General features: G+C 43.9%; 1 protein-coding gene across 13 annotated transcripts; it reads right to left on the bottom strand.

Annotated features, from left to right (window-relative positions):
* Positions 1-27,730, bottom strand: 4933430I17Rik (RIKEN cDNA 4933430I17 gene). Of its 13 annotated transcripts, XM_011249971.3 has the most exons (16): positions 27,638-27,730; positions 27,156-27,252; positions 20,630-20,782; positions 20,374-20,518; positions 16,466-16,523; positions 14,071-14,171; positions 12,552-12,615; positions 11,068-11,231; positions 10,251-10,398; positions 9,819-9,906; positions 9,533-9,579; positions 9,295-9,337; positions 6,893-7,014; positions 5,706-5,769; positions 5,295-5,501; positions 1-3,211 (listed from the first exon to the last, which is right to left on the bottom strand). In XM_011249971.3, the coding sequence occupies exons 2-16, from the start codon at positions 27,214-27,216 to the stop codon at positions 3,204-3,206; spliced, it is 1,473 nt and encodes a 490-aa protein (XP_011248273.1). In that variant the 5' UTR covers positions 27,217-27,252; positions 27,638-27,730; the 3' UTR covers positions 1-3,203. The 13 variants fall into 13 exon arrangements, 12 of the variants coding, with proteins under 12 accessions (XP_011248273.1, XP_030109247.1, XP_006537799.1 ...); XM_006537736.4 differs by lacking the exon at positions 1-3,211 and having other exon boundaries at positions 5,017-5,501; positions 27,156-27,247; positions 27,638-27,720; NM_177607.4 differs by lacking the exon at positions 1-3,211 and having other exon boundaries at positions 5,040-5,501; positions 27,638-27,665.
* Positions 27,731-27,858: the final 128 nt, after the last annotated feature.

The raw sequence follows: 27,858 nt of genomic DNA, 5'->3' as shown, positions 1-27,858 counted from the left end.
TCAGTCAGACAGGGATGGTTTATTGAACGCACACCCTAATACTGACTAGATCATTAGACATAGCTCAGAATTATTCTGAACAGTGACAACAAACATTTCTCAGGGGAGGATTATAAGGAAAGAAAACCTGTAAAAACCACAATGAGCTCATATGCAGGCGCAGGAAGTGCTGCCCAGTGGTCAGCTCTGACTCAAGATATTTTAGACATGACAGTTCATATTGACCTTTAACTTGATGGGTCCTACATGAAGCTTTGTGGAATTTCTTAAGATTAACAAATCTTATATAGAACATACAGAACATAACAGGGCATGTGTTCAGCATGACCCTGCTCTGAGTCAAGCTATTTTCCTGTGCCAATGACTGACAGGCAGATTACAGCAACAATATGAAATAGCTGGTGGGCATGGAACAAAATGGCTGCAGCTATGCTGGGAGTCAGGGGGCAGAACTCAACACTAGCAAATTGAATAAACAACCAAAAATATATAACCATTAGAATAGAAAAACAAAAGGCATTTACAAATTCCAATGTCTTTTCACAGTTAACAAAATAATTCTCAGCAAGCTAAGGATAGAAGAAAAATTAATCTAGTATTGACTTCTATGAAAAGACCTATAGCTAACAATATACTTTATGGTAAAAGACTGCATCTTTTTCATCCTAAAATCAATAAGACAAGGATGTCTGCTTTCAGCACTTCTACTAACAGCATACTAGTTGGTATAGCTGAAGTAGTTAGACAAAGAAAATTATGAATCTCTCAAGATGCTCAGTGGGTAAGTGTGCAAACTGTTCTTGTGGAAAGCCCAGGTTCAGTTCCTAGAACCCACATCAGACAGCGGCTGACTTCAAAGCAGCTGAGACCATCTGTACAAGAGCTGCACAATCTTACCCCAGCTTTCTCTTCAACTTTATTAGTATTGTGTACGTGTGGTTTGTAAGCATGAGCGCAGGCAGGTGTGAGCCATCTCACGCATGTGACGGACAAAGGACAACAGAGTCAATTGAAGCAGTCGACATCCCAGCATAGAGAGAGAAGTCCCAACCCACAGTCGAGGTGTTATTGACAGTAGGGAGGAGAGTCGGGTTTTTTCAGTGTGTGGCCCCAGTAGGTTGATCATGTTCAGCAGACGGCTCTGCACCCTGAGTACACGGGCAGCACAAATTGAACTGGGGTGGGGGGACATGAATTTGGGAGGGGCATGGGAGGTAGATCTGGGAAAAGGTAGGGGAGGAATAGGATCCAGATCAAAATACACTGTGAGTATGAATGATATTCCCAAAGATTTAATAAAATCATGTAAGTGTTAAGCCAAGCAAGGGGCTAGAGTTGGCTTAGTAGTTTAAAACACTGTTCTTGCAGAGGACCCAAGTCCAATTCCCAGAAACCACATGGTGACTCATCATCGTCTATAACCCCAGTTCCAGGAGATCTGACACCCTCTTCTGGCTTCTACAGGCACCAGGTGTATACATGGTGTACATACATATATGCAGTCAAAACACCGGTACACAAAACCAGAAAGAGCAATCTGTTTTTTAAATGCTAAACGAGGATCATTATTGACAATTAAGGACAAACCCTGTCATGCCCCCACCCCCCCGGCCCCCCAGTCAAAGCACAGGATGCCATCTGTGGAATCTTTGTCAATGAGCCTGGATCAGCTTGGGCCTCCAGACCTCAGCGGCAGTTTTCAGAAAACAAGGCAGAGAAAGGAGTGAGACACTGCCACGGCGATGCACCCAGCAGCAAGCAGAACACAGAGAACTGCAAGCCTAGCCACCCATTTCTTTAACAAATGAATTCTAAGAAAGGAGAAAGAGAAAAGGAGGACCCACAAATTAAAGAAACAGAACATACTGAGCAGGTGCAACCTATGGACCCTGTGTGACTCATGTGTATTGCTGGTTTGTCTGCATGTATGTCTACACGAGGGTGCCAGGTACTCTAGAATGGGAGTTACAGACAGTTGTGAGCTGTGACGTGGGTGCTGAGAATCGAACCTGCGTCCTCTGAAAGAATATCCAGGGCTCTTGACTGCTGAGCCATCTCTTCAGCCTGCCTTGTTTGAATTCTATTGTGAAGGTATCAACTGGAAAAACAACAACAAGACTAAGTTTGGAAATATGAATATGCTTGGGTATTCGATATCAAGCAATCATTATTAATTTTTGCAGAATGAAATAATTTTTTGATTTTTTAAAATGCTTTCCTTTTAGAGACACATATTGAAGTACTTGTAAATAAAATGAACCTTTCTTTAATAATCTAGTGAAAGGAGGAAATAGAAATGAAATAAGATTGACCCCAAATAGGGGCTGCCATCCCTGGGACCCACTGATTGATCACAGAGGAAGACAAGTAGCCTGCCGGGCAGGGGGACAAGTCAGACACTGGTTGAACATGGTGATAGACAGTGGGACTTGGATTGGAGAATGAAGGAAGAAAAGCAGAAGTGAAAAGATCTGACCTTGCCCTAGGAGACCCAGAGTCTTTCCCAGTTTCATCACTCCCAGTTGACAATCTCATTAAGGTCACATCTACCCTTCCCGCTCCAAGTCCTCACCTTTAAAACTATGGGTTTAAATTCCCCCTCCTTAAAACTACTACCAGACAATATGTGCAATCCAACTTTTTCTTAAATTTTATTTAATTTGTTTTATATTTGTGGTATGTAGGTGTGTGTGTAGGCAGGTATGAGCCATGTCATAACACATGGAGGACAGAGGACAAACTTCAAAAGCCAGTTCCCTCCTTCCAATATGGGACCCAAGGATCGAGCTTGGGTCTTCAGCCTTGCACTACAGGTACTTCCACACACTGAGCCATTCCACCTGCCTTAAACCCTCAATATTACAGGAGAAAAGTATACAACCAGTCTACCAAAGCATGTCTGAGCATTTAAGGATTATAAATCAAGATAACACACACTGTTCTCCTACTTGACTAGTTGTGGTTGTTTGAATGAGAATAGTGCCTATAGGCCCATACATTTGAATATTTGCCACACAGTTGGTGGAACTGTTTGGGAAGGATTAGGAGATATGGCCTTGTTGGAGGAGGTCTGGCTTTGAGGCTTCAAAGGACTTGTACTATTCCCAGTGTTCTCTCCTTCTCTGTCTCATACTATTAGACCAAGATGTAAGCTCTCGGTGGTTCCTGCTGCCATGTCTTCACTCCATCCATCATCATGGATTCTAAGCCCCTGAAACCATGAGAGGAAATGAAACACTTTGTTTTATAACTCGCTGTGGTCATGGTGTCTTGTCACATCAATAGAAAAGTAACTAAGACACCAGTGTACTCTCATGAACTGGAAGTCCATCGTCATTCAGCCTCGCATATAGATTCCCTGAGATACCACACTGACATCCAGTGGGATCTAAGTCCACTGTCCATCGGTCATGTCTCCAGCTCCCACTGTAATCAGGTAAGTCACACCTGCAGAGACCCCAAGCCCCATGCCCAAGCTCTGGATGCATCCCCTCTAACTAGCCCTTTCTTAACCACCTCAAACCCGGCATCACACACTCAGACAACAGTCTCATGAACGAGCCACGCAGAGGCCATGGAGGCAAATGTGAGAGAGTCGGAGAATTCTAGAGCTCCAGATGTCAACAGCCAAATACAAAAGAAGAAGTGAGACTTCAAGAAAGTATTCTTGGGAGACACGGGGGCTAATATGATCAAAACACATTACGTGTATTATAGAGTTCTCAAAGAATTACATTTTTTAAAAAAAGTATGCTTATCCTTGGCCTTAGAGACATCTCCTTCCATTAGAAACAACATTAGCTAGAAACAAACAAACAAACAAACAAACAAACAAACAGTAGGTTTCTTTCTAAACTAAGTGATCCAACCCAACCAAGGGCCTTTTTTTTTCCCCCAAGACAGGGTTGCCCTGGCTGTCCTAGAACTCACTTTGTAGACCAGGCTGGCCTTGAACTCAGAAATCTGCCTGCCTCTGCCTCCCAAGTGCTGGGATTAAAGGTGTGTGCCACCATGCTTGGCTCTAAGGGCCTTTCTTAACAATGCCCCAGGTATTTAGAACTTTAGAATTTTGCTATATTATATTATGCAATATTATATTATATTTATTATATTATATTCCCTTTACTCTTCATGCAACTTTGAATTTTTAACAGTTAAAAGATTTCTGGGATTTTTGTTTTTGTTTTTTTTTTTTTAAGACAGGGTTTCTCTGTGTAGCCCTGGCTGTCCTGGAACTCACTCTGTAGACCAGGCTGGCCTCAAACTAGGAGATCCATCTGCCTCTGCCTCCCAAGTGCTAGGATTAAAAGCATGTGCCAGCACCACCCTGCTAAAAGTTTTTTAAAGGACTAAAACATGATGGAGAAAACTCCATTTAAAACCAAGTTAGGAGGCTCCTAAGACTCTGGAATTCGGGTCTTTGTAAACACTGACATTTCCCTGCAGACTAGATTTCTTAGAAACTGGAAAGCTAAGCTCTTCAGAGTTGGTATGAATTCTAGGAAGAGGAGAAGAAAGAAGGAGAGGATGTACCGATGAAAAGAGAACAGAGCATACTGAGCAAGTGCAACTTAATGGACCTTGTTTGAATCCTAATGTGACTATGTCACTATAAACAAAAACCTTAGTGACACATGGAAATTTAAATATGCTTGGATATTTTAAATCAATCAGTATTAATTCTGTAGAATGAAATAATTTTTAGATTTTTAGTGCTTTTCTTTTAAAGATACATATTGAATTATTTATGGATAAGATAAACCTTTCTTCAAATAATACATTTTTAGGTGGGAATACTACACAGTGATTATCACTCAACAATGGTGCAGGCCCCACTGCCAAAGAGAACCATCTCTAGGGACTGAGCAGCAGTTAGGGATATTATGGAGGCTCCCATAACCTGAGCCCAGCTTCCCAGCACTGCAAACACTTCTGAAAAGAAATAAAAGGGATTTCCCCCCGCCCCCCCCCCCAAAAAAAAAACAGACACAAGCAAGTGCTACCTCATCTCTTCCTAGAAACAGAGAAAGAGTCTTTGCTAGAAGGAGTTGTGTTTAATGATGGAAAAGCTGCCTATATTCCATAGGATTAGGGCTTTTTCTTACTCGTTTTGGAGGTAAAGAGTAAATGAAGAATACAGGGTATCTAGGGCCTGGTCCTGCTGGAGGATCCAGAGAACAACATTCTCTCTTTTCTTCCCTGTGTCCAAGGTTGTTGTCCTCAGAATACCAAGAACTCTCTGGCTAAAGCTGCCCAAAGTGATGATTTGAGCTAAGCTTCTAGAGACGTCTTACTCTGTGCCCTAGAATTATGGCCTTCCTCATCTTCCTCCTCAGTGGCCTGAAGAATCCTCAGCAATTTGAGCTCAGGGTTCCAGCCGATGCCGTCCATCATTGCAGAAAGGTTCTTGAGGTTACGGTCTTTGCTGGAAGCCTTGATTCCCACCATAGTCTCCTCGTCATCATCAAGGTTCTGGTAAACTGTCTCATATAGTACAGCGCCTGAAAGAAGACCCAACCATTAACAGCATGACAGTAACAAGCAGCACTTCAGGAAAGACCAGGGTCTCTTTAGGACTTCTCCAAAGGATAAAGGCTGCACTCACACCTACAGACCAGACCCCATTCCTGAAAAGCCAGTCACCCTGACTAGCACAGGGTCAGCTCTCCCCATCCTCGGGCACTTACTAAGACAGCTCCACTTACTCTCCGGAGTGGCGTAGTATTCTGTGTAGTACTTGTCAAACTCATACACTTCTTCTAAGGAAACCTAAAATTCATTAGGATAAGCAGAAGAAATGTGAATCTAGACCTTAGGGAACTAAAAGAGTTTTCGAAAACACACTTATCTTGGGAGGAATTGGACATCTAAGACAGGGTAAAGACCCACTGCCTGGAACTGAAAGCAAGCCCATCTCACACACACTTTGCTTCCCAGACCAACTAGATGAAACTAGGGCCACTTCTCCCCATTTCCAGAAATCAACTAAGTGGGCCCTGCCTCCAGAGATGGCTGCCAGAATAGCCATTTCTCTCATCAAGAGACATGGTTTAGTTTTATGCCTGGGAATTTGAGTGAAATGGTGACTTCTTCAGCCAATAAATGGTATAAGAAGTAACAATGTTTTAGCTCTAAATAAATTGCTTAAGGAACAACTAGATTAAAATGATTAATAATTAAAGGGGGGGGGGAAAAGGATAGAGGGATGGCTCGGCAGTTAAGAGAAATTGTTGCTGTTGTGGAGTGTAGTTCCCAGCAACCACATCAGAAAGCAAATATCTACCCCTCAATTCCAAGTCAAATTCCGGGTGATCTGATGCTCTCTTGTGGCCTCTGTCAGCACTTCACATCCACAATATACATTTTCTCCCTCTCCCTCTCCCTCTCCCCCTCCTCTCCCCCTCTCCTTCCCCTCCTCCTCCCCTCCCCTCTGTCTGTCTCTGTTTCTCGGTCTCTCTCTCCTCTCTCTCCCCCTCTATCTCTAGCAATGCACATACACAAAATAAAATGTGTTTTTAAAAGACAGAAAATGACTGGTTTGTCATTAAGCATGAATAAACCATTTAGAAATCATAGAAGAGAACACAGGCAAACTATGCTAATCACCCCTCCCAGTAGCACTAAATGACCTCAAGTAGGAGAAGAATGACTGTCCAGTCAACCCACAGACTTATGAGCTTGTAATTAGACTTGAGGAGGCTGAGGCAGAAAGACCAAATCTGAAGCCATCCTAGGCTACTTAGCAAGGTCTAGACTAGCCTGGGCTACATAACAAGAGCCTGTTTCAAGAAAAAAACTAATAGATCATCTATGCGTGTACTTTGAGGTAGTTTGCTACACAGTAAGAGATGGTTGAAACTAGGCCCCAGCAGAGGCCTTGGTGGACACTCACATGTGTCTCTGCAGATGTTTTCTCTATGTCCTCTTCTTCCCACGGCGTTTGTTGATCTTCCTGTCCTGATATTCTGAGTCCTACACTGTCATGGAAGAAATGGCCCGACGTGGTTTCTTCCCCTGGAACAGAACCAGCAGGGCCATAGGCCTCCATGACTGTTGAAGGTTGCTGGGTGTGAGACTTATTTTTTTTATACACACACACACATATATATATATTCATGTTCCTTCTTCAGGAAATAGTCTCTCCTTGCCATGGCTATCAGGGAATATTCTCAATACCATGGTTACCTGGGGGGTATTCTCAATGTCAAGGTTAATGACATGATAATCATGATAATCAGAGACAGAGTCCAGGAAGCAAGGGTGTGTCTGTGTCCTTAGCAAAGATGATAAATGCTGTTACTTTCAGGAAAGCCCTTAAGACTGTGGGAAAGAACTCTAAAAACATGAGTTTAAAATATATTAACAGGATTTCTCAACTCTGCAAAATATAAGGATGCAATATGAATTATATGAGAGGCTTCACAGTCCTAAAGGAACAGGGACAGCTCCACTAGGAGCCAACTTGTCAGGAAGATATGAAGGAAGGAGAATAAGAGATTTGGAAAGTGATAACAGGCCAAGATCCCACCCAGCTAAGTTTATTGTTTGTGCTTACAAAAGCAGGCAGATTCCAGAGTTCAAGGCCAGCCTGGGACAGAGCTAATTTAAGGCCCAGGCATGGTAGGAACAGCTTAGTTTCTGTGCTTTCAAAGGCAGGCAGGTCTCTGACTTCACTTGCAATGTAAAGAAAAATGTGCTTGCTGTCTTTCCCTAGGAGTCAAGGGACTAAGGTCAAAAAATTCTGATTAGTGGTGGCGCACACCTTTAATCCCAGCACTTGGGAGCCAGAGGCAGGTGGATTTCTGAGTTCGAGGCCAGCCTGGTCTACAGAGTGAGTTCCAGGACAGCCAGGACTACACAGAAACCCTGTCTTGAAAAACAAAACAAAAATCTGATGACTAGTGGGATAATCTAAAGGGAACCTGGGGTGAAGGGTTGAATTGATATGTAAATGAAAGACTAGGCTTTGATCTGTGAGAGCTGAGCTGTTTGGATGAGCTGTCTGGAGACCTCCAGAGAAAGCTGTCTTGAGCAGAACAGAGGCTGTTAGCTTGTGCCCACAATTTGACTTCAGGGCATTTCTTTTGCAGATCTCAAACCCCACCCCTTCCTGAGAACCCCTCCCCAAGCCAAGGCTGGTCCTTGGCCCTGTTGGAATTATGTGACCTAGTAATACAAAGCCAGTTCAATCTTCTCCTTATTGGCACTTCATGTCCCATTGCTGCAATTCTAGCCGACCCCTTAGAGTAGCACCCTATTCAGGACGAGATAAGACCTTGGTAGTGGGGAGTGGAACCTTGTGAATTCCTTTTTGTCAAGGTGTGCCTTTAAAAAAAAAAAAAAATATATATATATATATATATATATATATATATATATGCATTTTCAAAATGTACTTATTTATGAGTTTCCATACCCTGAGCCTCAGCCTCTTCTACTTCCAACCAAAGGCTTAGAACCCTTTGTAGACCTGCAGGCTAACAGATGTTGCTGATACCAGAGACAATAGTGAGACAGGACACAAAGCAAGAGGTCTCAGGTACATCTTGCCTGATTCCACTCAGGACCCCAGATTTCAGAGAGTATTCTGAAAATCCTGTTGTTTGCAGAGAAAAGCCAGCAGCACACAGTCTGAACAAGGAAGGACAATCTTAACAAGATTCAGAGTGAGTCTTCCTTGCCCTTCCCACTCTGCATTCAAGCTGGGAAATTTGGCCAAACGGTACTACATGTATCCCTCAGTCATATGAGATCAGAGCTCCAAAATGAGATGTACTATTCTAGGTTTCAACATGAACACTAGTCAAAAAAAGGCTGCCTGTTGAGTATTGGCTACTGTTAAAACCATGTGTTGACTGCCAGCTGAACCCCAGAACTTGCCAGCTTCTAGTGTGGAAGCCAGAGGGCTCTTGAGAAAAGGATATGTCTATGGAACCTGAATTCCCAACCCTCCTGCCTCAGCCTGTGAGGTACGGTATAGGCGTGTATCCCTGCACCCCAGCACCACTCTGCTCTTTCTAAAGCAAGGTCTGAAGAAACTCCAACTATGAGTCAGTCCTCTCTCAGACGCCCACGTGAAGAGGCACATGGCCTAAGCTGCTTGTTCAGTGTCTATCCAGTTTGAGGATGACCCGGGGTGGGCCAGCTGGCCAGACTGAGATTTCCCAGAACAAGTCTGAATGCCTGACACAGGTAAGTTTCAAAGTGACAAAAGGATGCTTGACGTCTGCCCTTTGCCACATCCCAGGATTCTACTTGACTAAGGGAGGGTTGTAAATGTCGACGTATACATACCATACTGGCCCTTGACATTTCTCTTGGCTTTCTTCTTAGGCTCCTAAAACCAACATGAGAAGGAACTGAATTAGGACTTTGGGAAGTGAAGAAAACTTTTGCAAAAAGAAAGAATTTGAAATGACTGTCAGCGCAATCTCATCCCCACAGCCGGCAGGCAGGGGAGAACCCTCCTCCTAGGTACCCCTTTCCAGCCCATGCCATACCCACACCCCACAGGCTTCCCTCAAGACTCTACCTGTTTCGGAGGAAAGGTTTTCGCCTTCCCCTGCTGCATCAAGGAATCTGGCAACCAGAAAAGCTGGCTCAGTCCTCTCCCCCACTGGCATCCCACACCTTCTGTTAGGTTACCTACAGTGACTGGCCCCACTATGGTGACTCTTCCTTCCCTGACCAGGACCAAGCAATAAACTGCTCTGAAACTGGAGTTTCCTGAGTTCTTCATGTGACTATGGCAGGAAACAGAACTGAACAGGGACCATGTGACATTAGAGAAGTCTGTGGTGTTGGGGGCAGGGTGGTACCTGAAGATCCATGCCCAGCAAGGCCCTCACCTTGCTTCAGGTTGGGGCAAAGCTTCCTCAGACGAGCAGGATACCGCAGTGATGGTCTCTGCCGGTGGTGGGGGTTAACAAAATACCTTTCTGTGGGTCTTTCTTTGCCCCAAATACATGTATCTACCTAGTCTATAAACATTTTCTGAGAAACCAATGTTTGGCAGCAGGATTGTAGCAAAGTCCAAGGACAGAGGGAAAGGAGTTGGAACCAGAGGCATCCCTCCCCTTGCCCGTCCCCCTATACTGACTTCTACTTCCATACAATCCAGCCCTCCGATCTTCAAGGCCTGGGTCCAGAGTAGCAGAGCAGAACAAAGTGTAAACAGAAAACCAATTCTGCCTTGAAGACCGATGGGCTTGATATTCTCGTAGGCCTCCTCTGAGGCCTGTGGCTCTTACTTGCAGGGTGAGGCGTTGGATAGTCAGATACATCTTAGATGAGATAGCACTTTCAGGTCGCCTCCTTTCCAGAGGAAGACTCTTTCTCATCTTGGACAACTCTATCTTCACCTCAGGGCCAATTATGGATTTCTCATGTGCCAAGATGCTAAAGGGGACAGAGACAGCAGACAGTCAGCAGCATCTCTTTTCAGAGAGTGGGGCTAAAGAGAAAGACAAAAGGGCTGACATCTGAAGATATTTCCCCTTTGGCTCTAGAAAGGCTTGCATGGCCTCCCTCAGTAATGCATTTCCTGCTTAACTAGCATGACCACAACTGAGTCTCCTAAGGGCTTGCTTAATGCCAGGCTCCTGTGCTCTATATCACTCACCCCTTCCAGCACCCAAGGGCAGCTGTTATCACCCTCCTCGGTGTGTAAATGAGGAGTGCTAAGCAGAAATGAGCCGAATAAGTTACCAATATTCACAAAGCCAGTTAAGTTTCAATATACAATTCAAAGGTGTCACACTCCTAACCACATACACCATTTTGATTTTGCCTCCCAAATGGGCAAAATGTCCATAATTAATCTGTGAGAAAAAAAAAGGAGAAGAGAATTTCAAATGAGAGTGCACATAATGTGCTCTGCCCAAGCCCAGTAGATGGTCAGCATTGGATGGCAGTGGCAGTGGTGACTGTCACCCTGCCTGTCAGTAGACACAAACAAGCGGGGTTGCAGCTGGTTCCCTGTTCTCCTCAGAGCACATGGTTTTGCCTTTACTCAGCTTCAATGAAAAGCAGGGTCTGGCTCTCTCCATCTGGCTCCACAGTGCTCACCACTCCTCCAGCAGGTCCTGGGGAAGCATGCCAACTTGAGCCCATAGTGGTATGGCTTCAGGACTTAATTGCTCCAAGTGGTGTTCTGGGGAGGGGGGAGGTACAATTGCCGCTGGACTTCTCGAGTACTGCCTTCCAGGGTAGTACAGAGATGGCTTGCTTTTCTGGAAGAGAAACAATGCAAGGGAAGCGTCCTTGTCAAGCCTGTTTCTTCCCACCAATATTCCTCCCTGACAAATGACGCTCCTTGATTCCAGTGTTAATTTGATGGAATTAAAACACTGAGGGTGGCAGGCAGCAGGACTCGGTGGTAAACAGCCCTTGCTGCACAAACTGAAACCCATGCTGGAAGGAGAGAATCGACTCCCAAGACTTGCCCTTTGATGTCTATACCCATACACACACACACACACACACAAAAAATAATTATGATGATGATGACAATGATGATGATAATGACAATGATGATGTCAACAACGATGTTGATGACGATGATGTCAATGATAGTAAATAAAAACATTAAATAGATCAGTGAAGTACCCTCTGGATATGTCTGTAAGGGTTCTGAGGCCCTTACAGGAGTGTAAGGAATGGATTGCCCTTTAATGAAGTCATAACTTGATGGAGAATAACTGGGAAGCAGTTAGGGGAAGTGGAGCCTGGTTGGTGGCAGCAGGCATGTAGACACATGGCCCTAGAGGCCACATCTCTCCCTAGCCGCTTCTTGCATTCCCTTCTCTCTGCAGCCAGTCTATCACGACCTGAGCATCTTTTGCCTCATGCTCCTACCATCCCAACACTGCCAGACTCATGAGACCAAGCAACCACATGAGCGGACAGGAATCTCTTCTCCTGTGAAGTTTCTCTCTTAGGTATTTTGGCGACAGCCACAACAACAAATAACACACAGGCCTCCTTCAATGTCCCCACTTCTCCATCATGAAAGACACCCAACTTCTCTCTTGCTGGGCTTCTAATATCCTATTCCATTGAGATCAAGCCAAGATCAACTTGTTTTTCTGTAGAGGCCATTCATTCCTTTATCCACTGAACAAATCAACAATAACCATCTAATGAGATGCCAGACAGAAAACTGAAGTGGGGATTGGTTAAGGAAGGAAATGGAGCAGGGACGACTTTGAGGGATACAGGTCACATTTACCAGGAAGGCAGGTTTGGAAACCCAGATCTTAGTAACCCCTGGTCCACTGGAATACTGCCCCATCACACTGGGGATTAGCTTGCCTCTGACAAAAGTCCTCCCTGGATGGCCAGTGTTTCCTCTCTTCAAAGTACTCATTACCTTCCTACAGAGAGTAGACAGGGAAGGGATCTAAAGCCCGTCTGCAGCTATTCTTAAAGAAAGGGTTTCTTTTACCCTTTGGGTAATGGAATTTGTCCATTCATATAAGAGGGTGTGCTAGGGGTGGGAAAGCCATCAACCCTACAGAATCACTTCATAAGGGACAAAGCCCAGAACTCACCTTTCGCAGTTTCTTTCTCCTTTTCTTCCCAGGCCAGCTGGAAACATCAGTCTTTTGAACTGGGCTTAAAATAAGAAAAAGCAAAACTCATTCCCAGATATTTTAAATAGAGACACTAAGGCCATCTGTAAGTGACAAGCCTGGAGATGGCAGGAAGCTACAGGTTTCTTCTCCCATATATTCACCATTCTATCCCTGGCCCACCTTCCACACATTTCCTTTACGTGTAAAACAAACTTGTATGGCTCACATCGGTGACAGCGTGATGCATACACACAAATGCACGTGTAAGGAAAGACTATTTGGGCACAAAGAGAAAATGGGAAAAAATTCTCAAGGTTGCTAAAAATGAGGAGGCTACTTTGTTATTACGGTTTTAATTTAGTCACTTAACAAGAACTGGAACATTAGTGATTGTTAAGGAAAAGCCAACACCTTTTCTAGAGTAGTCAGTGATAGCCAGCCTCTAGGCCTCCCTGCTACTTAGATACAAGTCTGATATACTATTCATTCTGTATCGATGCCCTAGGCCTCGGGGCTGAGATCAGAATTTTATGTTTTACTGAGGGCTCTTTTCCTCGTTTTTGAGGGGAAACAAAACAAAACAATAACAATTAAAAAACACAAATGTGTTTCTTTTTAAGTGAGTGTCTTTTTTACATGTATTTATTGAGGGGGCTGAGGCTACACACGCCACTGTGCAATGTGGGGATCAGAGAACAACTTGTGGGAGTCACTTCTCTCAGTCTATCCACGTGTGTTCCAGGGATCAAACGCAGGTCACTGGGATTGGTGGGAAGGGTCCTTGCTTGCTAAGTCATCTCATGGGTCCAACACTTATTTATCTTAAACCTCACAAACAAATTTAGCTTTGGGAGGAAGGAAAGCAAGATGGCTTAGCAGGTAAAGGTGCTGTCACCAAGCCTGATGCTGAGTTTGGTCCCTGGAACCCACATGGTGGAAAAGAAGGAGAACACCACCTACTGCAATTTCTCCTCTGATTTTCTTTCCTTAGTCATCCTGTGACTTCTGCATAGGCTCTTGGCATACTGCTAATCCCTTAGTAAATAAATGTTAAAAAAAAAAAAAAAAAGTGTAAAGTCATGCCCAACTACCTGAGTTTGAGCTCTGGATTCCATCTCACATGGTAGGAGAAGAACCAACTTCAACAAATTGTCTTCTGACCACTACACCTGTGTTATGACACACATGCATGCATGTATATATAAAACAAATAAATGTAGTAAGTAACCTGGACCACCCTGTCTCTGCTATTTACTTCCATATAGAATTTGAAGTGGAGAATTCCCACAGCATGCATCTCACAGGACATCACAACAGAACCCCAGTGTAGAAAGAGGCAGGAGCAAGTCGTGGTCACTTTCTGTGTTTGGCCTGCTGCTGCTTATAATGAGAGAGCTAAGAGGGAGATCACAAAAGGGACGGGGTGTGCAGAAGACCTCAGGGAGTTTAAGGAGCTCAGGCATCAAGGTCTCTAAGTTCTAGAGAAGACGCTCACCTCACGTCCTTCTCCGTTTCTTCTGGAACCCAGGTCACAACCATGTTACTGACATTTTCAGAGAGAGGAAGTTTTGCTTCATTCAAATTCAACACTGAGAGCTAGAAACAGAAGAACAATGGGATCTGAGACCCAGCCTCCTGCTGAAACTAAGCTCTGGGCCAAACACCACCTTGCTATGCTCACCAAAACAAACTGGTGATTCAGAAAATAATTAAAAAGAAAAAAAAGAAAAACAGACATTTGTGGGGCTGGAGAGATGGCTCAGTGGTTAAGAGCACTTGTTGCTCTTGCAGAGGACCTGGGTTTGGTTCCTAGCATCTACCCAGTAGTACATAACCACTCATAACTCCAGTTCCAGGTTCTGACACCTTCTTCTGACCTCTACAGGCATCAGGCAGAGACACAGTACACATGCACACATGCAGGCAAAACACTCATACATGTAAAATAAAATAATAAAATTGAATAGAAAAAAAAAAGAGACATTTTTAATCCCCCAAATCACCTTCAGAGTATTCTACCCTCCTGTATCAGATACCAATACCCGGACTTCTCACAGGGAGGAATTTTAAACAATAACCTTCCTTGCTTCTCCATGACATTAGTATAGAATTTAGGAAAGCCAACCCATCTTCCATGAGGATAGGGATGCTATCCCTTCTACCGGTCCACTGCAAAACCTTAGGTTCCCCTGCAGGTGATGCAGCCTGAAGTCTGGCAGCAGAAATATACTGAGTGCTGGTAACCAAGGTTTCTTCCTGTAGTTCACCCTGTCTATAATTACAGATACCCAGATGAGTTAGCTTGCTAATTTCTCCCACCCTTGGGACTGATCACACGGCACTAGGGTTCAAGGAAATCCTGTAGATCATCTAGGCCGTATTTCATTTGAAGCTTTTTTCAAAGTTATCAAGAAAAAAATCTTTTGCCTGCTGATCAGAACTGACTTAGGAAGGCAGAAATGGGTTCTAGGGCAGCCTGATCTACATAGTAAGTTCCAAGCCAGCCAGGACTACATAGTGAGACCCTGTCTCAAAACAAAAACAAACAAACAAACAAACAAACAAACAAAACTAAGAAGGAAGAAAAATAAAGGAAGGGAGAGGACAGGGTAGAAAGTACCACAATACTTCCCCTATGGTGGGGGCAAAAGTTATTCTATGCTCCTTTTGACTGTAAAATCTAACTTTTAAAATTTTTTTAGTTATATAAAATAATTAATTTCATGATGACATTATCATATATATATATATAAAATTTCTGTCTAACCATGGATCACAGTTTTTAAAGTCAGAAAGCCATCAGACTAGATGACCTTAAGGCCCATTTTAAGACTGACATTTCAGCAATCTAAGTTCTCTTCTTATAATAAGAATGTCTACTTAAAGCCAGGTGTGGTGGCGCATGCCTTTAATCTCAGCACTCGGGAGGCAGAGGCAGGCAGATTTCTGAGTTCGAGGCCAGTCTGGTCTACAAAGTGAGTTCCAGGACAGCCTGGGCTACACAGAGAAACCCTGTCTCGAAAAACCAAAAAAAAAAAAAAAAAAAAAAAAAAAAAAAAAAAGAATGTCTACTTAAAAGCTGGACATGTTCTATATAGACAGAGAGAAAATCCTTCCCTATTCCAAACATTCACAAATTACTCTGGGGTCTCTAAATACAGTCTAGCATGTGAAGTTGTTAGCACAGAGCCTTGTATATAGTAAGGACCCAATACTAGACAGCTCTTACCAGCCTCCTCATTCAAACTACATCTATCGTGAAGAATAATATTGGGGATGGGGAAACAGGTCAGGGAGAAGACCCAAGGCTGATTCCTAGCTCACAACCATCTATAACTCCAGCTCCAGGGGATTCAAGGCCTTCTTCTGGCCTTGGAGGGCAGGCACCAGGTACACACATGGTGCATACACATACAGGCAGGCAAAACAACCACACAGAAGAAAATAAAAAATGTGGGCTGGCGAGATGGCTCAGTGGGTAAGAGCACTGACTGCTCTTCTGAAGGTCCTGAGTTCAAAACCCAGCAACCACATGGTGGCTCATAAACACCCATAATGAGATCTGCTGCCCTCTTCTGGTGCATCTGAGTCCAGGTACAGTGGACTTATTTATAATAATAAATAAATAAATCTTTGGGCCAGAGAGAGAGAGAGAGACCCACTGGAGTGAGCGGGGTTGACTGGAGTGAGCAAATTCAATTTCCAGCAAGCACATGAAGGCTCATAATCATCTGTACAACTACAGTGTATTCATATACATAAAGTAAATAAATAGATCCTTTTTAAAAAAAAGAAAAGAAAATGTTTAAGAAACAATAATATCAAAGGCAAAATATCCCCACAAATAAAGAGAAAATGTAGAGGAAGCAACTTTTTAAACTGTGACTTACTTTGAGAGGCCTAGGAGAACGGCTAGTCACATCTTTGTCACGTAAAGCCTTCGGAGACCTGGATAAAATATGTTCCAAGCATAAAACTAGAGACAAAGTGGGGAAGCCAATGGAACAACAAAGTTTATATTCTGAAGAAAGTCCATCTATTTACTATTAAGGCTCTGGATTTTTTGTTTGTTTGTTTAAGATTTTATTTCTTCTTTTATGTAGCAACAGTACATTGTTGGGGTCTTCAAACACACCAGAAGAGGACATCAGATCCCATTACACATTGTTGTGAGCCACCATGTGGTTGCTGGGAATTGAATTCAGGACCTTTGGAAAAGCAGTCAGTGCTCTTAAACACTGAGCCATCTCTCCAACCCAAAGGTCCTGGATTTAATACTGTCAGCAAACACAGGTAACCACTCCATGCGCGTCATACACTGCACTTTATAACTATCCATCTCATCCAACTTAATCCATAGCCCAGGCCCTCTCTTTGTAGCTATACAGAACTAGGCATGGTGCCCTAAATAACAGTGTACTAAGGGCCACTTGCTGCGCAAGCCTGGCTACCTAGCCTTGATCCTGGACACCCACACTGGAAACGTAGAGCCCATTCCCAAAAGTTGTCTTCTGACTTCCACATGTGCAGTGTTCTGCCTGGATGCTTGTAAACACACACACACACACAAAGAGAAAAAGACATCCTGTCAATACTCTTTTTTATCATTTGCTCCTTATTTTTAAAGACAACTTAACGTTATGAATGAAAGAGTAATATGGAAGTATGTGAAAACAAAGACTCCACATGTCCTGGTTCATGAACTCTCCTGGGATGGAGAGCTCAATTTCCACTCTTATTTCTGCAGCTCAGCTTCCTCCGTGCTCATGGCATTCCTGCTCAATGTTCCTGAAGAACATCCTCTCCTTTGCAGGTCGTGCATGTGCTATTCCTAGAGTTTGGAAGTTTCTTCCTGCCGACTTCCCGCATGCAGGCCTCCTCCTCCTCCTGTGCTGCTCTAAGTTCAGGCTTGGGTCCAATGCTTGCTGTGCACATGGGGGTGCCCTAAGTTAGGAAGCCTTGCCTGTGCTTCCATAGCCCCGTGGCAGCCCTTTTAGGACATTCCACACTGGATACCCCTGACTGCTGGTGGGTTTTCCCTCCCCAGCTGGGAGAAAAGCCCAGACACCATCTTATTCCCATGAGACACACGAACTCCTGTTGGATCCCAGCACCCAGCCTGGAAACACCACCACCACCACCACCACCACCACCACCACCACCACCACCACCACTACAACTATATCCATGAAATGCATACACAACTAAACAAAGAATGCTGTGACTCCTGCTTTCAAAGGGTGTAAAATCCAGATGAGCGAATAGGGTGCAGGGCTGGGACGTATCCACAAGCTCGGCAGGAACGACCACTGCTGGAAGACTTCAGCAGAATCAGCACTCTGGGAGAACGGGAAGGTGTGAAACTCAGCCTTGTGAGTGGAGGACATATTCAGTCACTCAACAGGAACCTGAGCTTCCACTCGAGACACAGGAAGGAAAAGAGCGCTCGGGCTCTGTCCTGGGCCCTCTGGTGCTCTTAACCATAAAGCCATCTTTCCATTCCTCAGCACTGACATTTCAGTGAAACGAGACCGTGAACTGATGTCCCCTCTCCCAAAGCCACAGTGACATGAAGGAGTCTGTGGAAGGATGGATGGCTAATTTTCTGATTATGGAGAGTTGGGATGTTACAGGTCCACAGCCAAAATCTCCCAGGCTACCTTCCATTCCCTTTATAAGCATAAGCATTAACAAAAGCATCCAACCACTAACCAGCCAGCCAGCCACCTCTGTCAAGGCTCTACCATTTATATAGCCTCTGAAAAGACCCCAGAATTCCAAATATCAAACACTGGCAAAAAGAATCTGCAGCTGGCAAAATCACATCCCTGCTAGAGGACGAGGCAAATCACAGTCATCTGCTGTGGACAGTCTGAAGCAGCTCCATTATCCCACACTTGGGATTAAAATGAAAACACATTCCTATAATATTTCTGTTTTTTTTTTTAAAGAAACAAAAATTCTCACTACAGTGGTGCCCGGGAAAATGGCTGTTTATAAAGGTAAAGGGGGAAGCATCGTGTTAGGGTGAGTTGTTTAACTGAGCATGCTTAGGCCAGCCAAAGGGGGCTTTTGTTTGCTGAGCTTCAGTACTCTGACAGCTGTACCTTGGTAGTCAGCCTCAGGAGGAGCAAGTGGCTAAAAAAGGAACAGACCTTGAGGGCTAACTTTAGGAATCTAATCTAATGGATTTTTTTTTTTTAAAGCAATGCAGAGGGAATGGGGGGGAGAAGGGCAAGGCCTGCCAGGGCCATATTTTCAATCTGGCTGGAGTCCCTTCCGTAGGCTACAACTCCATAGTGAGCAAACTAGAGGGAAAAGATTGAGTGTGGAGATGGGGGGGGGGATCATTATTCCCAGAAGCGTAAGCTGCTGGCCAGAATGTAAAAGTGTTGGAGGAGAGACGGACAGGCAGAAGACCACACAAAGTCATATGGGAATAGTCTAGGACAAAGGCTGAGGCAGACAGCGAGAGCAGAAGGAAACCAGATGCAACAGGAGCTAACGGGTGAGAGGGCTCTCTGCAGTGCTGGCACATGGGGCCTGGCAGGAGCAGAAGTGTGTTCTGTGCCTGTGTGCACAGATGTGGGGCCCAGTGTAGGTTCTGGCTGGACGTGAATGATGTTTTCCCAGAGCTCGGGTCCTAGTGAATTAGAGAGTAGTCCTAGTCTACCTTAAACCTAAGGAAAACTACCATATTGCTTACATGGACTAGAGAAAAGAAACCACTTAAAAGGCGGCCACTATAGCTTGGACTCTGGCCAGCAAGGTCTTTCTTTGTATTTTAAATGCTGAGTTTTCCACAGACTCTTACACTGCAGTTTCATGTTTCAGCAAAACTGGGTCCCTAGACTCCTGGATTCTGCAAGAGATTAAACAAAAACCCTAAGAGCTTACAAGTAGTTTTATATCTATAAATAAATAAATAAATAAATAAATAAATAAATAAATAAGAAAGACCGCATGATCCAGGCATGGTGGTACATGCTTTTAATCCCAGCACTTGGGAGGCAGAGACAGGTAGATCCCTGACTTCAGGACCAACCTAGTCTTCTTAGTGAGTTTCAGGACAGTGGGGACTATGAAGAGACCTTGTCAAGAAAATAGGGCAGGTAGGCAGGCACGTGGATACTGCTCTCTGCTGACCTGCAGAGGCTGACAAGCTTGCCCTATTAGCAGCTAAGTTGTGTCCTGACACTTAAAAACTCATTTGCTGAGTTCTTAAGCCCAGTATTTCAGACTGTGGCTATATTTGGAGACAGAGTCTTTAAAGAAATAACTAAGGTTGGATAAGGTGCTGTGGGTGGGTCCTTACCCAACAGCATTAGTATGTTTATAAAAGGATATTAGGGTTAAGACACACCAAGAGTAAGGGTCACAAGAAGCCTGAGGGACATGATGCCATCTCCTAGGAGAGGGGCCCAGAAAGAAACAGCTCTCTGACTCTTGATTTCAAATGTCAACCCTTCAGAACTCAGTGACAATGAATTTCATTAATTATATCACCCAGGCAACAGGCAAACTACCCTAGTCCTGGAACACTTGTTGGCAGTTTCCTTTTGGGTTCCCCTCTCTCCACTTACCACTGACTTAATTTTGGATAGGTTCCATTTGACTGTTTTGCTGTTAATAATACTAGAGATCAAATCCAAAGCCTCATACATGCTAAGCCACATCCCCAGCCCTTAGTGTCTTCTTTTAAATGTAGCCTTCTCAGAGTCATCTATATGGATTAGAGAAGTGCAGACCTGGGATTTGGAGACACAGTTTGCTAAGGAAAGAGTCCGTGATAATTGACCTGCTCTGACGTTTGGAGGCTGGCTTCGACAATGAGGGACGATCTTTGGGGAAGGTAAATTCTGATGGTTGTTGCTGAGCCACCCTCTTCTGGGTCCACAAGCAGGTATCCGTGATGTTTACAATGGTGAGTGTCGGGAGTTTATCTGAGAAAGCACACCAGAGCAAAAAAATGTAACCTGCTGCTTGGAGAAAAGAAACCAAACAGAAACAGCATGGGGCTTTGTGGAGAAGATGATGGAGGTTAGCTAACACACCTTCAGTTTCTCTGGGAGATTTGGGGGATGGGTCCAGGATCCTAGGATGGCCCCTCTCAATCCGTCGGAGAGATGCCCAGCACTGTGGATGCTGACAACCTGACAAGGTACAAACGGCTTCGTCCCACTGGGACTCATCTGCCACGTTCATAGCTATAGACAGGTTAAGACAAAATCCAATGTTGCAGTATTCTAGTCCTCTAGAGAATTAGCAGACACACACACACACATAAGGGTTATTATTTTTATACATTAGACAGTCATGTGGTTCAGATTTCAATTTAAAATAAAATTATAGTTATCTATCAAATCCATATAAGTAAATGCTGGTCAAAAGAAGAAGAAGAAGAAGAAGAAGAAGAAGAAGAAGAAGAAGAAGAAGAAGAAGAAGAAGAAGAAGAAGAAGAAGAAGAAGAAGAAGAAGAATTGAGAAACAAATAAAGGTACCATGAGCTCAAATGGCAAGTCTGGGAGACTATCTTCAAAAGCCCTTCTAAATTGCCATGCCAAGTGACAAGAGACTTACCCACTCAGCCTCAGTCTCACCTAGAAAATGACAAGTCTGTTTCAGTAACTACAACAAAGACTTTACGGATGTTTAAAAACTCGCTTAATACCAGGCAGTTGTGGTGCACACCTTTAGTCCCAGTGCTTGGACAGGCAGAGAGGCAGGTAGATCTCTGAGTTGGAGGTCAGCCTGGTCTATAGAGACAGTTCCAGAACAGCCAGGGCTACACAAAGAAACCCTGTCTCAAAACAAGCCAGATGGTGGCACACCCCTTTAATCCCAGCACTTGGGTGGCAGAGGCTAGTGGATCTTGAGGCTAGACCAATCTACAGAGTGAGTTCAGACAGCTACATAGAGAAATCCTGTCTTAAAACAAGCAATCAAACAAAACAAACAAAAATGCTTAATGCTGGATGGGGTGGGGTGGGCACACCTTAATGTAAGGGGAGAGGTTCTGTTGCTAACATCTTGCTCCTCAGTTGGTTCTTACCTTGTCAATAAAGAAGCCAGGAACCAATTGCTGGATGGAAGCGACAGGTGAGTTTTGGGATCCCAAGAAAAAACAAAGAGATGCAGGGAAAGAGAGAGGGGCTTTTTCTGTCATGCTGTGGAATGAAAGGCATGCAGCAATCATGTAAGATCTACGGCCTCCAAAGATGTTTAATTTAACTGAACAAGCCACTAAGTTTAGGGCAGAAGGAGAGACAGAGATTATAAATTGGTAAGGGCATGCCTTTCCAGGCAGGAGGTATCTGTGCCTAGCAATTCTGCCACAAAAGGCAAGCTGTAAAGTGACAAGCTAAGTGTGTGTCCTTTATCAGAGGATTCAAGGGTCTTGGGTGGGGCTGGTAATGCAACCCTTCCCCCGAGCAAGGGTCTCAGGGGTGGGCTGGTGGAGCAGTCAACTCCCAGAGCATACGGTGGGTAGAAAAGGAAGCCGGGTGAGAGCTGGGCGTGGCAAATCCCGGAAATAATCGGGATGGAATGGAAGGGAGCCAAGGGGCCAGAGCACAGTAGCTCCCTGGCAGAGGGGGTACCTTAGTCCTAGGATTTAGTTGGCAAAAGGAATTGGATCTCCATGAGTTTGGGGGCCCAGCTTGGTCTACATAGTAAATTCCAAGACAACCAGAGCTACAAAGTGAGACCCTGACATCTCAAAAAACAAACACATTTTTGATCCTATAGTTCAAAATAACTATCGGAGCCAAATGCTCATAACTATAATCCCAGTGGCCCAGAAGACCAACGTAGAATGATTAATAGGAGTTTGAAGTCAGCCTGGGCTACATGTGTTATGAGCTATCCTTGGCTATAGCATGGGATCTTTGTCTCAAAAACAAAAATGAAAGCAGATCCAGGGAAATGGTTCAGTGAGTAAAAGCATTTGCTAGCAAACCTGATAATATGACTAGATCCACACGGTTGAGGGAGGCAACTGACTCCTGCAAGCTGCTCTCTGGCTTGCACACACACACACACACACACACACACACACACACACACACACACACACACACGGGGTGGGGGGAGAGAGAATGGGGGCAGCTGAGGGAGAAGGGGGGAGGGAGAGGAAGAAATATGAATTAATAATATTAAAAACAGGGGAAAAAAAAAACAAAGCAAAACAACAGGATGAGGAGCTGTCTCAGCGGCCGTGCAAGTGCAAGCATGAGGACCTGAACCCAGCTCCCCAGCTGAGCCCACGTAAAAGCCAGGCATGGCATTGCACCTATGACCTCAGCGCTGGGGAGGCAGACAGGAGAATCCCAAGGCTTGATGGTCAGCTAGTCTAACTGCACTGCAATCTCGAAGTTTAGTGAGAGACCCAGTTTCAAGAAATGAGATAAAGGGGCTGAAGAGATGAGTCGGTGGTTAAGAGCACTGGCTGCTATTTCAGAGGTTCAATTCCCAGCACCCACATGGCAGCTCACACCTATCTATCTGTAACTCCAGTCCAGGGAATCTGACACCTTCATACAGGCAGGCAAAATACTAATGTGCATAAAGTTGAGAGAATGAGAGAGAGGGAGAGAGAGAGAGCTACCAATGGAAAAGGAATTAAGGAAGACACTCAGTGTTGACTTTTGGCATATGCATATTTGCATGTTAAACATGCTTGCACACACACACATGTATATGCATTGCAAACACACACATTCAAAATGAAAAAAAAAATCTAAAAATATCAGCATCCTTTTCCCTTCTTTTATCATTACAAAAATGTTACCATCTTTGAAAAGTCTTACTAAATTACAACCAGTAGAGACAGGCATACAGCTGTAATCCCAGCACTCTAGGAGGCAGAGGCAGGCAGACCTCTATGTACTCAGGGCCAGTATAATCTACATAGCAAAGTTCAGGCCAGCCAAGGCTGTAGAGTGAGACCTCCATCTCAAAAAGAAGCCACCATCAGAAATGTCAAAGCAATGAAATCACAGAAGGGCTGTTACCTGGCTCAAGCCTTCCTCACTTTTCAGACACTGTAATCATCCCAGAATGCCCACTCCCTGGGAGTGGATTTGCTCAAACTGCAAATCAGATGGCCATTAACTTTCCATCTACTGGCCATGTGGCCTTAAACTAGTAACCTCATCCTCCTCAGCCCATTTCCTCATAGAGTCCTACATAAGATTATAGGGGAGCTGGAGAGATGGCTCAGCAGTTAAGAGAACTGGCTGCTCTCTCAGGGAACCTGGGTTTGATTCCCAGCACACATGCGGTGGTTCACACCTTCTGTAATGTCAGTTCCAAGGGACTGGATACCCTCTTCTGACCTCCACGGGCACTGTCTGTGTGTGGTACATATATGCAGGCCAAACATAAATTTTATGTGATACGCATAAAGTAAAATTTAAAAATTTAATTGTAGGAACACACACACACACACACACACACACACACACACACACACACACACACACACACCAACAATTAAAGAAAACAAGAGGGAAATAGCAAGACACCAGGGATCTAAAGGAAGAAATGAGGGGCTTCTGATTAGGAAGGGAAGGGAAATAAATACAGGAGGAGGGAGGATAAAATAACAGGAGAAATAGTCACAAGGAATCCTTCTTTCACTATCTACCTAAAATACCTACAATACACTTAAGTCAGTATATAAATGTCCATATACAGTTTAAGTGAAATTCCCCATCTGAGTGCTCCCTGTAAGAGTCATAGACCGGCTAACAAAAACCACCACACCAGGTATGAGAAGCTCTCTCTTTAGTTGTTGGTCAGGGTTGTCCAAGAGACTCCTAAAACATTATAGACTATTACTATTGCCCTTGGTTACCCGCAAAGGAGGAAAGTAAGTCCCTATTACTGAAGACACAATACACTTCAGACAAGGGGTTCAGATTAGCCTGAGAGCCTCCTCCCTGGGGACTATCTTTCATGGTACCAGAAGGTGCTACTCAGGTTTCCAAAGGAAAGAAGCAACCAACAGTACTACCCAGCTATGGCCCTACAAACCACATCAATGACCAGCATGGTGCCATAACTCTAAGGTTGCAATAGAGGCATGCATACCTTGGTGGGAACCAACAACTCTCTAATAGATCTTATGACCCTGCTCAACATGTGAGAAATGTACCTGGTCCTGGAAGCCTTGTCATCTACTCAGGGCTAGTGACGTCACGGATCTTAAAGGGGAACCTACAACCATCCATTTACTAAACCGGGACAGTCCCTAACTACACTCTAAACATTTGTCCTTCTACCTACAGATAAGTGCAGTCCTCACCACTCATCAAGGAACCTTCTCTTTGCATAGGACAGAGATCATTACTGAAAACAAAGTCCAATCAGAATGCAGTCACAAAGCCCAGTCCCTACGGATACATTGGCAACACAGCTCCTGCAGCTAAGGCACAGGGACTACTGTAGAAGAAGGGGCAGGAAGATGAGAAGAGCCAGAGAAGCAAGGGGTTTGCAGTGAGACTGTAAATATCAGAAGCTACACTCATGAAGTTCCACCAACATAACTGCCTAAACACGCGCCGAATAAGGGCACGTGAACAACAACATGCTGACAGAAAAGAAAAGCCTCAACCCTAGATAAAGAACCACAGGCAACTAATGAATGCCAAGATCTGAAAAATAGTCTCACCCAGGGAAGACCATACAAGTTGATTATCCAATACTAAATGGTCAGCCCTTAAAACATACATACAAATAACATTATTCTGACTGGACAGATTGTACCTCTGTGTGTGTGTGTGTGTGTGTGTGTGTGTGTGTGTGTAACAACAAAGAAAAAGAGGCAATGAATTTGAAAAAGGGAGGGGTACTTGAGAGGGTGTGGAGGAAGAAAAAGGAAGGGGAAATGATGTCATTATATTATGATCTCAAAAATGTTTTAATTATTTTTGTAAAAATTATAGAAACAGGCTGGAGAGATGACTCAGTGGTTAAGGGTACTGACTGCTCTTTCAGAGGTCTTGAGTTCAGTTCCCAGCAACCACATGATGGCTCACAACCATCTGTAATGGAATCCGATGCTCCTTTCTGGTGTGTCTGAAGACAGCTGCAATGCACTCACATACATAAAACAAATCTTTTAAAAATATATTTTAAAATTGTAGACAAATCATATAAGATATAAACTTCTGTGTATGAAGTTATAACAAATACCCAGTAAATAATATCAGGCTGGGGAGTTGCCTCAGTAGCTAAAACACTTGGAGGGCCAAGCATGAGGCCCTGAGTTCAAATGTCCAGAACTCACATAAAACCAGGCACAGCAGACATCTGTAATCCCATTGCCCCTACTTAAAACAAAGCAGAGAATCCTCTGAAGCTGATGGGCTGCCCTGTCATCAGATACTGTGGACAGCCAAAAAGAGACCCTGTCTTAAGGTAGAAGGCAGTGCCCAATTTCTGACCTCCACACCAGCACCATGGCAAGGGATGTGAATGTCCATACTCACAGACATGCAAGTACATACATTATACACACAGGGAGAGAAATAAATAAAGTTATACTAAACTATTATCAATCCCTCTTTTAAAGATGTTATGCAGTCACTACAACTATCTTATTCCTTTTAACATATAATTCCATTGTATTCATTTCTTTGGTGGGCATGGGTGCCATGGGGCACATGAGAAGGTCAGCAGGAAGGCCATCCTGAAATGAGCCCAGAGACTACACAGTCTTCAACCCAAAAGTGTCTTCATCCACTGAGTCATCTCACCCTGTCCCCTTTCTAACTTTTAAGGACATTGTCGGTTTCTTCTTCTATTCAACACATTTACTGACTGTCAAATGAGTGGACCTGTTTGGGGCGTAGAGAGTAGCAATAAACAATCTCTCTGTTCTAAACAGCTTCTAATTTAAATTAGAGATAGGAATCTAGTGGCCTGGGCTGCACCTGGCCTACTTAGCTTGGCAAGCACTTTGAGCCAATGTTTTAAAAACTGAAATGGTCCAGAATGTTAGCTTTCTGGCTTCTCTCCTAGATCACAAGGCCTGACAGCACCAGTTCTAGATAAATAGTGGCTGGAACTAAGGCTTATGACATCTTTAATCCAGGCCTGTTCTAAGTGCAGAGTTCTTTCCACCAGAACAATCCCTCAGTATTGTTCATCATCCCAACCCTGTCGGGTTGTTTTTGTTTTGTTTCTCCAAATAGGGAAAAACTTCTTTGTAATGTCCCCATCAAAAATTTTAAAAAAAACACGTTTTGGAACAACATGTTTTAAAAAGAAAGAAAGAGAGAGAGAGAGAGAGAGAGAGAGATATGAAGGAAGGAAGGAAGGAAGGAAAGAAAAGAGAAAAGAAAAGAAAAGAAAAGAAAAGAAAAGAAAAGAAAAGAAAAGAAGGAAATAATCCAGCATTAGTTCTCAGTAGGAGTATTTTTTTCAGTACTTAATTATACAACTTAAAGCAACATTGAAAATGTAAAATCAAGTGATGATTTTTGATAAGAAAAATATACAATGAATCACTTAATGATTTAAAAAATACAACTTTAACTTGGGTTTTTGAATGAGAATACAATGCATTATTCTTACAATCAAATGATTCTTGCGCTTTCAGTACCGAACCAGACCAAATTGAGCTCCGAAGTCTCATCAGGCGTCTTTTGATATTGCCCTTGTTACTGCTGTCCTAGTAAAGTAATGGCATTTTTTTAAACGAAATTTTAGATTAACACTTATCCTTAATATAATTATCACAAAGTTGTGAAGGGCATAAGATTAAAGATGGACAATACTACTGCATCAATCGGTGCAATAGAATTGAATGAAAATCTACACTGAGTTCCGAGCCAAAAAAAAAAAAAAAAAAAAAGGGCGGTGGGCACTCAAGTGTCAGTCGTTCGCGATTTTGCGGGATCAAAGCAGATTCCAAAGAGTTACTACGTTCTGAGCCTCTGGAGACAATGCTGAGATTGCGAAAGCGCGTTAAAGCTTTGGCCCCGCCCACCTCTTATAGAGAGCCCCGCCCACTTGGCAGTCCGAGTCCCGCCTCTCCCGGCTCAGTCTACGCCTACCCTTTCCAAGCTAGGCACCAGGCCACACGGTTGCCTAGCAGCGGCGAACGGCACGCTGGGAGAATCGACGGAAACCTCAGAGAGTCAAACTTAGTGTGGTGCGAAAGCTCTCGCGATGTGTAGTAGAGAAACAAGCCTGGAGTGGAACGTCCGGGATGCCGTGGAAGCGGATGGAAATTTCAATGGTCCTAAACCATTGCGACATGGAAAGCTGGGCTACA

The sequence above is a fragment of the Mus musculus genome, chromosome 4 (genome assembly GCF_000001635.26).
Source record: "Mus musculus strain C57BL/6J chromosome 4, GRCm38.p6 C57BL/6J".
Lineage (NCBI taxonomy): Eukaryota > Metazoa > Chordata > Mammalia > Rodentia > Muridae > Mus > Mus musculus.
The sequence above is the reverse complement of the archived record's forward strand: the minus strand, read 5'-3'. Positions and strand labels throughout refer to the sequence as shown.

Coding starts and splice junctions, on each gene's coding strand:
- 4933430I17Rik (XM_006537736.4), bottom strand. CDS start 27,216: ATGAGACTTCGGAGCTCAATTTGGTCTGGTTCGGTACTGAAAGCGCAA. Junction 14,172..16,465: donor GTTCTCCTAGGCCTCTCAAA/GTAAGTCACAGT, acceptor TTCTGTTTCTAG/CTCTCAGTGTTGAATTTGAA. Junction 5,770..6,892: donor AAACATCTGCAGAGACACAT/GTGAGTGTCCAC, acceptor AATGAATTTTAG/GTTTCCTTAGAAGAAGTGTA.